The 14,190-nt window shown below is 41.5% G+C and overlaps 1 protein-coding gene across 1 annotated transcript; it reads right to left on the bottom strand.

The window, feature by feature from the left end:
- Positions 1-1,083: 1,083 nt before the first annotated feature.
- FBXO3 (F-box protein 3) lies at positions 1,084-12,704 on the bottom strand. Its single transcript, XM_033063429.2, has 11 exons — positions 12,554-12,704; positions 10,520-10,609; positions 9,908-10,071; positions 8,271-8,385; positions 6,490-6,694; positions 6,181-6,226; positions 5,031-5,115; positions 4,257-4,379; positions 3,756-3,871; positions 3,236-3,426; positions 1,084-2,164 (listed from the first exon to the last, which is right to left on the bottom strand). The coding sequence occupies exons 1-10, from the start codon at positions 12,661-12,663 to the stop codon at positions 3,239-3,241; spliced, it is 1,242 nt and encodes a 413-aa protein (XP_032919320.1). The 5' UTR covers positions 12,664-12,704; the 3' UTR covers positions 1,084-2,164; positions 3,236-3,238.
- Positions 12,705-14,190: the final 1,486 nt, after the last annotated feature.

Below are 14,190 nucleotides of genomic sequence, written 5' to 3'. Positions count from 1 at the left end.
AGTGCTGCCAAACATCACCAGCTCCTCTGCTTTTCATTTCACATTGATTCCATGATTGACACCTCCTGGGAGAGGGGAGGAGAGCCACTGGCTTCAGTCCTATTTCAAATGCACATCAGGAGGAGCTGCCAGCAGGAGCTGCAGTGCACAGGCAGCTCCAGGCAACACACCCTGTGCAAAAATAGGTGCCTGAAGCAAAGAAACACCCTTTGGCCTGCTGCAAACACATGTTCAGGGCAGGAGCAGCAATCCTTCAATTCCCTGCCTGGTTCCCTCCTCACTCCAGACCCCTCTGCCACCAGCTGTGCCCAGAGCTGAGGCCTGAAACCCAGCACCGCAGCACTCAAGGGCTGAAAGCACAGCACTGTCCTGGATCTTGACTTCTCCCACAGAAAGCAAGAATTCCAGCTCAGAACCACTCCCTAAAAATGAATGAAATTGCCTAGAGTTGCCAATGTTTGTTGTGTAGAGTCCCATGCCCTTGAGCTGATTCCACTGCACTGGAACACAGAGATCCTTGGAGGAAAGTTCCCAAGAATGGCCTCCAGCCATGAGGGTTGTCTGTCCTTGCAAACACACAGTGCACTGACAGCCCTGCAGTAAATTCTAGTTCCACTAAAACCTTGTACTGATCCGTGACAAAACTTTTGTGCAAGTTTCTTACTCCTCACAGGTAATAGTGTGGTAATCCTCACAAATCCTCGTGTTTTGGAAGCACTCCAGCAACTCAGTGCTGCTCTGACGCCTGAGAGGGACAACACAAGCTGGCTTTGTGTCTGGAGATGTCTCACCTGATGGATCAGACTCAATATTTGTTTTTCTACCTTGTGCCACTGTGGAAAACACACCAGGGAAAGCTGAGCACATGAAGAAGCCAATACCTGGACTTGCAAAAAAAAAAAAAAAAAAAAGAAAAAGAAAAAAAAGAATTCTGAAAATTAGTCAATAATGGAAAATTTGAGCTGGAACCACAATATACCACTCTACCTCATAAAACTTACAAATTGTGTCAAAAGAAAGAACTGACTACACCAGTGCTGGTCACCAAATTATTGCTCAAGTCTTGGCAAAAACAGTCCCATGTAGCACTTGAGAACAAAAGAGGCAGTTTATTAATTGTTTATTAATTACAACAGAAACAAAATAAAAATGATAAAGCAAAGAGATAGTTTTTTAAATATAAATTTTCTAGTCATCTGCTGTTCTGCCAGCCTTTTTTTTTTTTCCCCTCTTATTTTTTATTCAGTTACCAAAATCCATCCAGGGCTCAGGAAAACATGATACATAAAATAAATTTGTCACCTACGACAAGAGCAAACATCATGTAACAGAAAAAACCCTCAAAACATATTTACAAATCGATACTCTGTAGTCATTGAGAAATTCCTTAGTTAATGAGTGGCAGATTATGCATGGACACTACATTCCCAGAGGCATTCTCCAGTCAGAGTCACTTAGCATAAAATCCAGCTGACAAGAGATTGTCTAAAAATAAGGCCAGTTTCACTAATTTATACATTTTGATGACCAGGATTTTTTGCTGTTACTATGTTAATTAAAAAAAAAAATAGCATAACAGCACCTAATCTCACCCAAATGGGATATTCAGATCAAACTGCAAGTTTCATTCTTAGCAGCAGTTATCCAGAGCAGAAGCTCATGAGAAAGGACAAGAGGATACACCCTTTTAATACTTTGTATAAACCAAATCAGCACACCATATTTGCAGTATGATCATAAGTAGGCAATACTTTAAAAATGTAAGATGTGAGTACCTTGGACTATCAAGCTGTTTCACACTTCAGAAAAAAGTGAGCAAAGCCCAAACATCATCTTCTTCCTCTCCCTCCCCATTTTCCTCCCTCTTCCCCCACTTCCAAACCAGGAAAATATAAGTTATACTCTAATGAATATGAGAACTGGCACCAACATTCATGCTAGTTGCCATGATGTGCAACAGAGTTCATTTACAACAGTCAAGAAATACTCCTATGCGCTAGCCCCAAAGAGTTCAACTTTTGCAAACAGTTTGTTGGGGAAAAAAATCCCATTAATGTGACATGGGCAGCATCCAGAGGGTGCAGCTATGTCCAGTACTCTGTGTGGATCTCAGGAGTCATCAGTGCCTGTGGAATCTTGGTCTTCATCCACTGCAGATTGTTGCCTAATAGAAAACACACACAGGTTGAATTAAAATCTTCCCTTCCAGTAAATTGTAAGAAAGCACTAACAGTTGCCTATAAAAATCTGGGCTGCACTATCACATCCATTAGCTGAAGCTAATTTCCATTGTGATCTATGTCCTGAAACCAAGGTTAAATTGCAACAGAGGTGATTTTGCCAAACTACTTGACCTTTCACTTGCTAAAGATCCATTTGGTTTCAATATTCCATACCTACAAATATGTAAAGCCACAGTTCAGTAGCTCAGCTGTACCCATTTTCTTGGTGGTTTACGTTGTCTTTTACTAAAATAACTTTTTAAAAAAGGGTCATTACTACTTTTAAAACAGGGGTGGAGCAACAGAGAACAGCAAATTATTTTTCCAAACAGCTGAAGGGAAGTAAGTTAGACAGGAAGGCAGTTACAACTTCCAAAATTGTGAGGGAGAGTTAAGAGATGTCGTTTTCTGTTAGAAGCACGACATCTGCTGGCACCTACTGTTAGAGCCACTGTGTCTGAAATCCTGGGATAAACCTGTCATAGAGTGCAAGCAGCTGCCTGCTTCTGAGGAAAACTCACAGCTCCTCAGTGCTTGCACAAAAACTGGGCATGAAATAAATCAAGAGCTCTTCTCTAAATGTGTCAAAGAAAAGGAAAAAAAATTATATAATTAGCCCACAATCTCCAAACTAAAACTACATTATAATTAACGGCAAGTGAAGTATCTTGGTGATTTGCAAAGTCATTAAGTGACTTTATGAAATGCACTTTCAGCAAGAACTAATGCACATCACAGACTATACAGTTTTTAAATTGCCATTAACTGGAGCATGTCTGAATAGAGCAGATACATTATTATGGCTAAAATTATTGAGTGTGCTCCCACCAAGGAGGGAGCTCTGAAATCCAAGCAGCTCATGCAATGCCATGTCTGCAGGCACCAGTGAGGAGCTCTAAATCATGGGGTATGTTTTGTATGGAATCAGCAATATGTTTATACTATTCAGCACTGTAATTTTTGTCATTTTTATAATTTTGGGGTTTGTTTTAGCCAACTGTACCTCTGCTTACCGTTCATGCTGTGGACACCTTGAAGGTTGGACACACCATATGAAACCTAGGGATTGTGACATTGAAGAATCTGTCCTTGTTGGAGAGGCAGTGGAAGGTGTAGTAGCCCTCCATGTATCCAGAGGTTGTGGTAAACGTGGTACAGCTGGTGTACTCGTAGACTTTCCCTGGGCTGATAACTGGGAACTCTCCTGTGAATAAAACATGACACCACAGTAGTAAGGACTGATGGAGAACTACCATTTAGCAGATGCTGAAGGACTTGCACTCCACATTGGACTCAGGCAGATCAATTTGTATTCCAGTGGATGCATAAATTGATGCTCAGCAATTCTTGATACTAAAAAATACTGGAGAGGATGCTTCAGACACCCCTTGTTACAAAACAACTTGAAAGCCAAAACATGACACATCTCTTTTTCTCTGATTTTCATACAAACCTTACAACCGGACAAACAGGAAATAACAGAATCTTAATAACAAGAACATGAAATGCTCTCTCCAGTAATTTTTCACTTACCAACTACTCCAGGACCTTGGACTTCTTCCACATCACCTTTGGCATTTGTTATTCTCCAGTATCGACTCTCCAGCTGACAGATATTCTCAGGAAGGGCATCTTTGGACATTTCAATTCTAGAAGCCAAAGAACATACTTAATACATTGCTTTCAATACATGCTTTAGTGCCCTTGGGATCACCAAGCAGAGTGGGTGACCACTAGGGTGACCCAAATCAGTTGGCAGGATCCATCTCCATGCATGGCTTTTACTCTTTTCTAAATCACAAGAGCTGCTTGTAACTTCTTTCCCTCACTCATCACTGTATTTTTAGTAATTACTAATTTGACTGGTACTTTGTGTACCTGACCAAGTAATGATTAGGAATATTTTATTAAAAAGCACAGCATGTTGTGCACCCCCTGTTCATTTCTGAACACTTCTGAATGCTGTGCATAAATCTGCTTTGAACATTCCACAGATCTATCCTGCATTGTAAGAATTAATTCAGTTATTTCTACCTGATTCTGTAAGTGAAGAAATAATGTGGTGGATGTACAGAGCTGAGTTCAGGTAGAAAAGAGGTGGACACAGACACAGTGATGTCTTCTGTGGTAGCAACACAATCTTTGTCATGCACATACCTATAGAGAGGAGAGCATTAACTCTGCAGACAGCTCTGCACATTCAATACAGAAAACTAAACACAAAGTGGTTAATTATTATTAATAATTATTACTAATAAAAACACTTGTTTAAATAGGGATGTGTCCTTATATTAAAAAAACCACCAAAAACCAAACAACTAGAAACTCTAGCAGAGAATTTATTTATAGATCCAAGGACTTGTTCTACAACATCCCAGTTTGACAGAATTAAGGTTCTTGATTGGATTTAGAAGATTCAAACACCAGAACAAATCTTGCTTATTTACATATTCAAGAGACCAATCAGCTGAAACATTTGGGTTTTTAATAACTCTGAACAGTCCTGCAGCAAAAACACACTCATGGCACACAGAATAAACATCACGTTGTTTGCTAAACTTCAGATCCCTTATAATGCAAAATTCTGATCCCATTAATGCAAAGTTACAAGCTCTGAAGATTCTGGTTAAAAAAAACAAAGTTGCTTAAACATTCTGGTTTACATGTTTATTTTCAGTAGCTTGGGCTTTCTCTTCTCCCCACCACCAGCTTTTGTATCAGATACCCAAAACTACTTGGCAAGAGGTGAGCATGCATAGAAGCAGCACCAAAACCTGGCACTGAGCTTACAAATCCCAGTCACAATACCTGAAAATCTGGTCTCTGATGATAGGATAACCTCCAGTGACAACTTTGTTTACATAAGATGTAAACCATTCCAAGTAAGATGTACCTAGATGCCAAGGAAGAAAAGCATTCCTAAGGATGGGCAAATTTACGTCTAAGCACATTACAGTGAATACTTCAAGGAAAAAGTTTAAAGCTTTGATTATTTTTATAAAAAACTCTCAGGTTTACTGAGATGAGTCAGTCAATATTCCAGATCAGCCTACCAACAAGGATAATTTGGAGAAACCAATTAAGAACTGAAGAGTTCAGAGTGCATCCTCCAGAAATGACACAGCCAACAAAGAATCTCTTAGCTAAGTATTTAATATTATAATCAGGGTCTTCAGTGGTGTCTCATCACTTGGATTTATATGGAAAGCTCCTAAGGAACACTGCAGAATTTACTCTCCTTTAAAAGAGGGATAAATCAGAAACACACTCTGCAGTCCTCTACAACCTGAGAAGACTAAGGCTGTATGTCACTCTTTTTTATACACTTGCAGCCATTGTCTGAGAACAGCTTTTCATACACCCACAGCCATTATTCTGGAACAGCCTGATTGCTAAGCAGACACTCAAGCTGTCACATTTAATTCTCAAAGAAGAGAATTTCACATACCAGCTCTCTGCACAAGAATTTCTCAGCCATAAATCTTCCAAGCATTGCAATAGAGAGTTCAATAGAAAAGTTGAGAGTTCAACTGTTTGTCAATATTAGTGATTCAAAACTGGATTGAAGCTGAGCTACCAAGAAATTATTATCCTTGCCTTCCCTGATGTGTTATCAACTACTCCCACTCCTGTTAGATTAAGTGTACTTACCACTTCTTCCTTGGAGCATGAGTTGTGTGTGCTGTCCTTTGATCCTCTGGAATTCTAAGGGACTCCAAGTTTATTATCCTCCTTTCTACCACTAATCCACAAAATGCAAACCTTGTATAAAGTAGCTCTGAATGGAGGAAGTGGATCTATTTACCTGCCACCTTCAAAATGTCAAGAGAACTGCTGTGTATGGAAGTTCTCCTCCACCCCGTGGTAAACCAAGATTAAGCCAAGTGGAATACTTCTAAATATGTTGGGTAATTCCACGATGACTATTTTATTTTGAATATTTAATCTGAAGTGTTACCTGTAATGAACATAACAATAGCAGATGGATTGCGAGCCATTTGGTCCTGAAAGGAAAAGAAGATTAAGGCTATATTAGAGAGCATTGGACTTTCAAGGTTAAAATTTAAATTACACAGGGAACACTTCCCCTGTATTCACCTGAAGTCTGGCTGCTTGTCACAGCATTTTAGTCCCAGTCAGATCCTCAGACATGTAAAACTCACATGCCTGTCCCCATGAGTACTCCCAGCTTTAACTTCCCACTAAGGCTCCTGCACTACAAGTCAGCACAGAAGTACACTGGGAAATATAAACACATCTTCCTTACTGGACACTGGTAGAAGATCTCATATTTATTCCGTCCCTCCACACTCTCCAGGGCCATGTACTGACTGAGACCGGTGTGGATGCAGAAGGTCAGGGGCAGGCACTGCCTGAGCCCCAGCCTCTGCTGGAAGCCGCCGGCCGCCGTGTCGATGTCCAGCAGGTCTTCAGAGCGGTAGTGGTTTGACAGGGCCATGCTTCCCATCAGGCTGGGAGCAACAAAAACAGGCAACATGAACAGGAGACATCACTCACAAGGCAAAGCTGGCTTGTAATCTTTGGGAAACTGCTTCTTTCAGTGCTCTAGATGCATACAAGACTGAGGTGAAATCCAAGTTGAATATCCATATGCTGAACTAGGTTATTAGTTCTAGCTTTAGGGAAGCATCACCCAAACCTGAGTGTACACTCCACACCCACACTGCCAGCTGGGAACACCAGGAAAATGAGATGTAAATTCCTGCAGATGCTGAGCTCCCACTGCTATTGTGAAAGCAGTGACTCAGGTGCAAGCTGCCACATGTCAGCATGCTAAAAGCTGATCCCATCCTGGGCAACAGGTTCCATTCCTCTTTCTTCCTAGGAAATCTGGCCTGGAATTAGCACATTCAACAGAAGCAGTGCAAACATCCAAACACAGAAACCTGAAGCATCGGACAAGGACAAGTCCCACATCGTTTCTATTTCTGATCTAACACAAACTTCTACTGCCTACCCTTGATCTTCCCAGTATTCATCCCGCACCACTGGGACCCCCACCTTCCTCTGGCAGCCTTTCTCCAAGCTGGAAGACTTCCCCAGAGCCTTGTGTCTGCTCCTGCAGCCCCTCCATAGCCACATCATTACAGTAGAGGCTTCCTGGGAGTGAAACAGTGGGAACAGAGGAAGCACACAACCTGCAGGGCACCATTTGAAATCTACAGAACTAGGGCACCTATCTCCTCTTTAAAAATTTTTAAACTCTCTCCTGGAAAACAGAACTAGAAATCACCCTTATGGTTTCATAAAACAGTTTCCAATATCCCTTCTGCACATAAAACACTGGAATTGGAGAAAACTGCACCTTCTTTACGAGTGAAGGTTTTGGCAGAGCAGTATGAGTGCATTCCTCCCTACAGACATTGCAAAGATTTGCTGTAGTTTTCCATCTTTTCCTTATGTTTGCTGCACTTCCTCAGGTGCTTCAAACACCTAATTTTTCTACAGTGGAAATACCAAAAACTTTATCATCCTTCTAATCTTACTGTAAAAAGGGAGTTTTTCACAGCAGAAACTGCATGAAATAGTAAAATCCTCTACTGAGAAAACTTAATTTGCAGAACTGAAAATTTGATTCTACCTTAGTATAACTAACTGGTTTTAAGTCATTCCCTAACCATTTTAAAGAATAAAAAAATTATTAAAGAATGAAGCCTGAAGAGTGCAAGGAGCTAATTTACTTCTGTAATACAAAGCCAAACTTCAGGAGAGCAACTTGCAGTGCACTATGATTAAAAGTCTAACAGCTGGAAGTTTAGAGTTCTTGGAAAAAACTGACAAGGGTTCTCACTAGGAAAAGGGGAAATGTAAGAGTAATTTGAGCAATTAGAAAACCACATTGGGCTTCCAATTACTTTCAAGATTAGAAGACAGCCAATTCTGGAAGCATCACTTAAGTGGTTACTCAGTCACAAAACATTTAAATGCTTCATTTATCCTGTTCAGGGACATTTCACCTTTTAATAAGTGAAGTGTCTAAGAAATACAAAAGGAATTAATAATTGGTAAGTAGCTTTCAGTCCTTACCCTGGAACAACCAACTTCTGCCCATTATGGATACGGAATGAACACCGATAGTCATCGGGGAGTTTGCAGTGGATTTGTGCTTCCACAGCATCCAGATCTTCCTCCCTCACACTCTCTGGAAAAGAAAGGATAGGTCAGGTATTTCAAACACAAAGCATGGAAATCGGCAAATGCCCTCCTCCAACCAAGGGGGACTCAGGTCAGTATCTGGTGGCTTTATTACACAACAAGTATCACATAAATTTGAAAGGAAAATGATGACTATAATTGATTATTTAATACATCAGCAATCCCAGTCCAGTGCAACCTCAACAGGCCTGAAAGCAGCAAATAAAGTGGAATGAACCTTTTCCCCACAGCACTGCCAATAACTGAGTCCCAGTTACAGCTCTCAGGCAGTATTGATTGCACTCTTTCATCACCCTAGGGGTTGCTTCTTTCAGTTTCCAGCTCAATCAGCGACACAGAAATGCTGGCTGCAGCCCCCATTCACCTGGAATCTGAAGCAATAAATGGGTTGTAAAAGGGGGGTTTTCAAATCAACAACACAAAGGGGTGGAGAAGAACTATTCTTACATTTCCACATGCACTTCAGGGGATTCCAATACCCTAACCTCCAACAAAAAAATCAACAGGGTGGCCTCTGTGGTCTGTTCCAATCCATTTTTTCAAAACCCTTTTCATACTCATTATCTGTTTCATTAACAGGACATAAAATAACAATTCATTGAAACAACATCCCTTACAAATTGTATGAAAAAGGCCTAAATTTCATCTAAAACCTGCCATCATTATATAAGAGTGGAAATTGGTAGTTTGAAATTTGTTTTTGTCTTTCTGTACATAAATAAAAGTTTCAAATTCTATCTAGAAAAATAGCAAAATGTAAGAATCCAGCACTATCCAAGAAAACCAAGAAAATGCAAGATTTAAATGGGAAAGAGAGAACCTGTCTCTTAATATTGTCTCTTAAGAGATCATTTGTCTCTTATTTTTACAGATCAGCTTAAATTAGATAATGGTGGTCTTAAGGTCAACTTCATACAGAAAACTGAAATGCAGCTGAAAACGTAAAAGCTTTTTTGTCCTCTATACCAGAAAAGCCCAAACTCACTGTAGCTGTGATTTATGACCCAGAACACTGGAAGTACTTCTAGTATTAAAATACAAACTGAAATTAAAATCTTGGAGGGGAGTAAAAGAAAGGAAAAAACCCTAGCACTGGACCACTGTAAGACCTACAGAAAAAAATAAAACCCAACAAGATCCTTTTAGTTTGGTTTCAGATTTCATGTGACAGTGTTTTAATGAGGTCTTATGTAAACCTCACAAATAAAATCCCACCAGTAGCTCCTCAAAGCAATGGAGCTACTACATATAAAATAACAAACAACAGGTCATAGCAACCTAAAAGTGTGATAGAGACAGAGCAGTTACTACAGAAAAACCACTTTGATTTCAGTGGATCAGCAGGAACTGGGCAATGACTCTGCCTATCTTTGCAGGGAAGAGACAGCACATCTACCTGACTTTCAGGACTCTGCTAATTAAGGCACACACCTTTCAAGAAAGCAGCATGAGGGTTAATAACAGGCAGGGCTGAGTGAGCCAACCTACTCCCAGGAGTGCCAGGGTACCTTTCAAAGAGCCGATCATGCGCGGACACCACTGCCCCAAGTACTGCTCCAGGTCATCCCAGGCTTTTTTCAGCGTGGCATAGTAGTGGATGTACCTTCCTAAATCACAGTAGGTGCTGATGAAGATGGCTCTCCAGCCCTGGTTCCGTCGGGCTTTTTCCTCCCTAACGGGACATGAAGAAAATGTGTTCAGATGGCAGCTTGAGGAGTCTTCTAAACCCAAGGAGTTGGTATTTGTTATTTGGCAGGAACTTTTTTTTATTTTGGCATAACATTAACCCAGGAACATTCTTTGCCATGTGAAGCTCCACAAACTCCATTAATTGCAGCATCTATTTAACAGCAACTTGGAACAGAATTAGCAAACATTTGGGGTACTGAGGGGAAAATTTAGAAATTATACTCGTTTACACAGAGTGCCTCCTGAACAGAGCTCTGTCTGGTATTGAGCCTTAGAGCTGGTGAAAAGCTAATTCACATCCTTCATTACTCAGCTTTTCTCAGCTATGGAGAAGCTGAGAGTACATGTTGGATGTAAGATGGACTGAAAAATTCATTTTCATAGGGAAATTCATTTTCATAGGGAAAAAAGCTTAAAACAATCCCACTTACTCTGAAATGAGCCAGTATTTTTTGCAGTGTCTTTTCCACAGTGGGTCATGGCTTGATAGCTGATTTAATCTTCGATTCAAATAGCAGCAACTATAAACATAAAATCATTAAATGTGATTGCAGCAAAACAAACAGGGAGAAATGCTGTATCACACATCACACTCTCATGAAATAAATGCAGAGTTTGAAAATGATTTAGCTGTCCTTTTAGAGGTGTGCTTACAATGGTTAAAGCTCATCATCACAGCTGTCTAAGTCATGAACTACTTTTCCACACACTTAAGAAACTGGCAGCAATTAAGTGCTTTTGTAAAGCAGGTCACCCTGCAGTCCCAGACCAAAGTAAACAGAGCCTGAAAGATTCCAGCATGACTCCACCAGTAGAAAGCATTCCAGTAGCACAGGCTTGCTATGATTTCAATCCCTTTTTATCTGGATGGTCAGGCTCTGCCTTATCTTTTCCACAGTAAGCTAGAGAAACAACACAGTTTGAGTATTACAAACTTACTTTCCACTTTAAATTGTTTAAAAAGCAAACTCTGAAGAAAGTCTCCAAAAGACACCATCAATTTAGATGTGGCAACATCACTTCTGCTGATAGCTTGTTCTAGAATGCCAAGTGTGCATTTCAAGGGCTGTGATCAACATCTAAATACCCCAAATGAAGATACCAAACAAGGTTCCAGTTATTGCTTTTTGGGGTTTTATTATCTGTTTAAACTAGAATTGTTTTAGTATCTCAAAATCAACCTCAACAAAGTGACTCTCCTGCATTCCCTGACATTACCCTTTCCATTCACATCCCCACAAACACATTCACAAACACAAACACCTGGACATCTGGCTGTGCAAAAATTTCATTACATGGGGGTTTTTAATATTTTTGGGGTATAGGGAACTGAAATATCCCAAAGTCAAAAAGCCCTTGTGGAAATCTATTGTATTGGTGTTTATCAATCAAGCCTGTAACTTCTGGAAGGCAGTAAGTCACCACAGTATCACAGGAACATGTGGCTTCAAACACGATAAAAGTGCAATTAAAGCCATTCTCACTAATTACACAAACAAGGTAAAAGTTGGCACATGATCAAATATCTAAGGGCCACAATAACAACTACAACATATGTTACAGTTTTTGCTCATGCTTAATGTCTTTTTTGCTGATATCCTAACAGAATTCTCCCTGATATTCTCATCATTCTTGACTAATATTTATATGGGGTAATAAAATAACAAAAGCCCGACATTTCTGGTAATATTCTGTATTCTTCTTATGCTTATTCCTCCCTCTTTGATTAAACACTGGTTTCAATCACTGCCAAACCTTGCACTTGACTGCTGAGGTTTCACCCAAAACCACATTTACATCTTCACTGTATGACTCACAACCCTTCAGCCACCGAGCCCAAAAAGCACCTGCCACTTCAATTCAAGCTTTTTACCTTCAAAAGTCACCCTTTTTCGTTTCCTTTGGTTCCCGCAAACGGTGACATTTACTAGCAACAAGACCACCCTTTGTTTGCCCTTAGGAACACAAGATTCGGGGAAATACTTATTTCACAAATTTACCGTTTAATTTAGATACAAACACATAACGGGGAGAGAAAAACAGATTCACTGCATGGTTTAGGTTGGAAGGGACCCTAAAGATCAACCAGTTCTCCTGCCTTAGGCAGCGACACCTTCCACTAGACCGGGTTGTTCCAAACCCCATCCAGCCTGGCCTTGGGCACTTCCAGGCATGGGGCAGCCACAGCTTCTCTGGGCAGCCTGTGCCAAGGCCTCACCCCCTTCTCAGTAAAAGAGAACATTTCATTTTGTTAGAAAGATGAAGGTATAAGGGGAGAAGCACGCTGCTGCTGGAAGGGAAGGGTGTTCAGGCCGTGTCCTCCCCTCAGCGCCTCCTCCAGAACCAGGCAAACCCTTTCCCTTCACAGCCCGGGGAGCGCTCCGCTCGCCGCGTCCCTGCCGCCCCCTGGGCCGCCCGTGCTGCCCCCCTGGGCCGCCCGTGCTATCCCCCCGGGCCGCCCGTACCTCACCAGATCCCGGTAGTCGAGGAAGCTGAGGATGAGCAGGAGCGGGTCGGTGGGGAGCAGCTCCAGGCTGAGGGCGGGCGAAACCTCCATGTCCGGGGGCGCCGCCATCTTGAGAGACGTCCCCGGGACGCGCCGCCCATGGCGCCTCCCTCCGCAGCGCCGGAGCCGCGCCTGCCGCGGGCGGGCGGGCCGAGCCGGCCTCGGAGCTGACGAACCAGTGACCGGAGCTGTCGAATGTGGCCCCGGAGCTGTTCAGTCTGCCCTCGGAGCTTCCGAATCTCCCCTCGAAACTCGTAAATCTGTCCTTGGAACTGATGAATCTGCCGTCGGAAGTCCTAAATCAGACCTCGGAGCTCCCAAATCAGCCCTCACCTCAGAACGCCGAAATCAGCCCCTCAGAAATCCCAAATCAGCCCTCAGAACGCCGAAATCAACCTCTCAGAAATCCCAAATCAGCCCTCAGAACGCGGAAATCAGCCCCTCAGAAATCCCAAATCAGCCCTCAGAACGCGGAAATCAGCCCCTCAGAAATCCCAAATCACCGCTCAGAACGCTAAATCACCCCTCAGAAATCCCAAACCAGCCCCGCAGAAATCCCAAATCACCCCTCAGAACGCCAAAATCACTCCTCAGAAATCCCAAATCAGCCCCTCAGAAATCCCAAATCACCGCTCAGAACGCTAAATCACCCCTCAGAAATCCCAAACCAGCCCCGCAGAAATCCCAAATCAGTCCCTCAGAAATCCCAAATCACCCCTCAGAACGCCAAAATCAGCCCTTATAAATCCCAAATCACCCCTCAGAGCGCTAAATCAGCCCTGAGAAATCCCAAATCAGCCCTCAGAAATCCCAAATCAGCCCTCATGTTATAAGTGTGCGTAACATATTATTGGCTTTTCGCAACTATTAAAATAAATACTCTATGTATAATGTTAAAATAGCTTTTCTGTATAAATATAAGTTCTTTTCTTCTAATGACAAAAGTTAAACATAAATTTTTTAAAAATAGTGTGCTAAAACTTCCTGCCTGATTAAAATAAGAACCCATAAGCATGTAATAAAAATCCTACAACTAACACAACAATTATCAACACTCACCGACTACAAAAAACCAAAACCACCACCCAAATTAAAAAATAATTTTAAAAAATTAAAACCACAAGCCACAAAACACGCATACTGTGAAAAAACAAACCCAGAAAGTAGCCATACTAAACAGTTCCCAAAAATTTTTGTTATACGTAAAAAACCATAAGTATACAACAAGTTAATATATTGGAAAGTGTATTTTAAAAAGTGTTCCCAAAATAACTGTGTGGTCTTAACAACTTACCAAACACCCAACCATATTAAGCCTTTACTTTATGTGTATCTCCTATTATCTTTTTATTAAACCTTTTAAATAAAACGTATTTTTCACAGCTCAGAATGCTGAAATCAGCCCCTCAGAAATCCCAAATCAGCCCTCAGAACGCCAAATCAACCCTCAGAATTCAGCCGTCGGAACTCCTAAATCAGCCCTCAAAACTCTGAATTCAGCCTTCAGAATTCCCAATTCAGCCCTCAGGACTCCCGATTCAGCCTCTCAGAACTCTTAAATAAACCCCTCAGAACTCCAAATTCGACCTTCAGAAC

This window comes from Catharus ustulatus, chromosome 6 (assembly GCF_009819885.2).
Source record: "Catharus ustulatus isolate bCatUst1 chromosome 6, bCatUst1.pri.v2, whole genome shotgun sequence".
NCBI lineage: Eukaryota > Metazoa > Chordata > Aves > Passeriformes > Turdidae > Catharus > Catharus ustulatus.
This window is presented reverse-complemented; position numbering and strand designations above follow the sequence as displayed.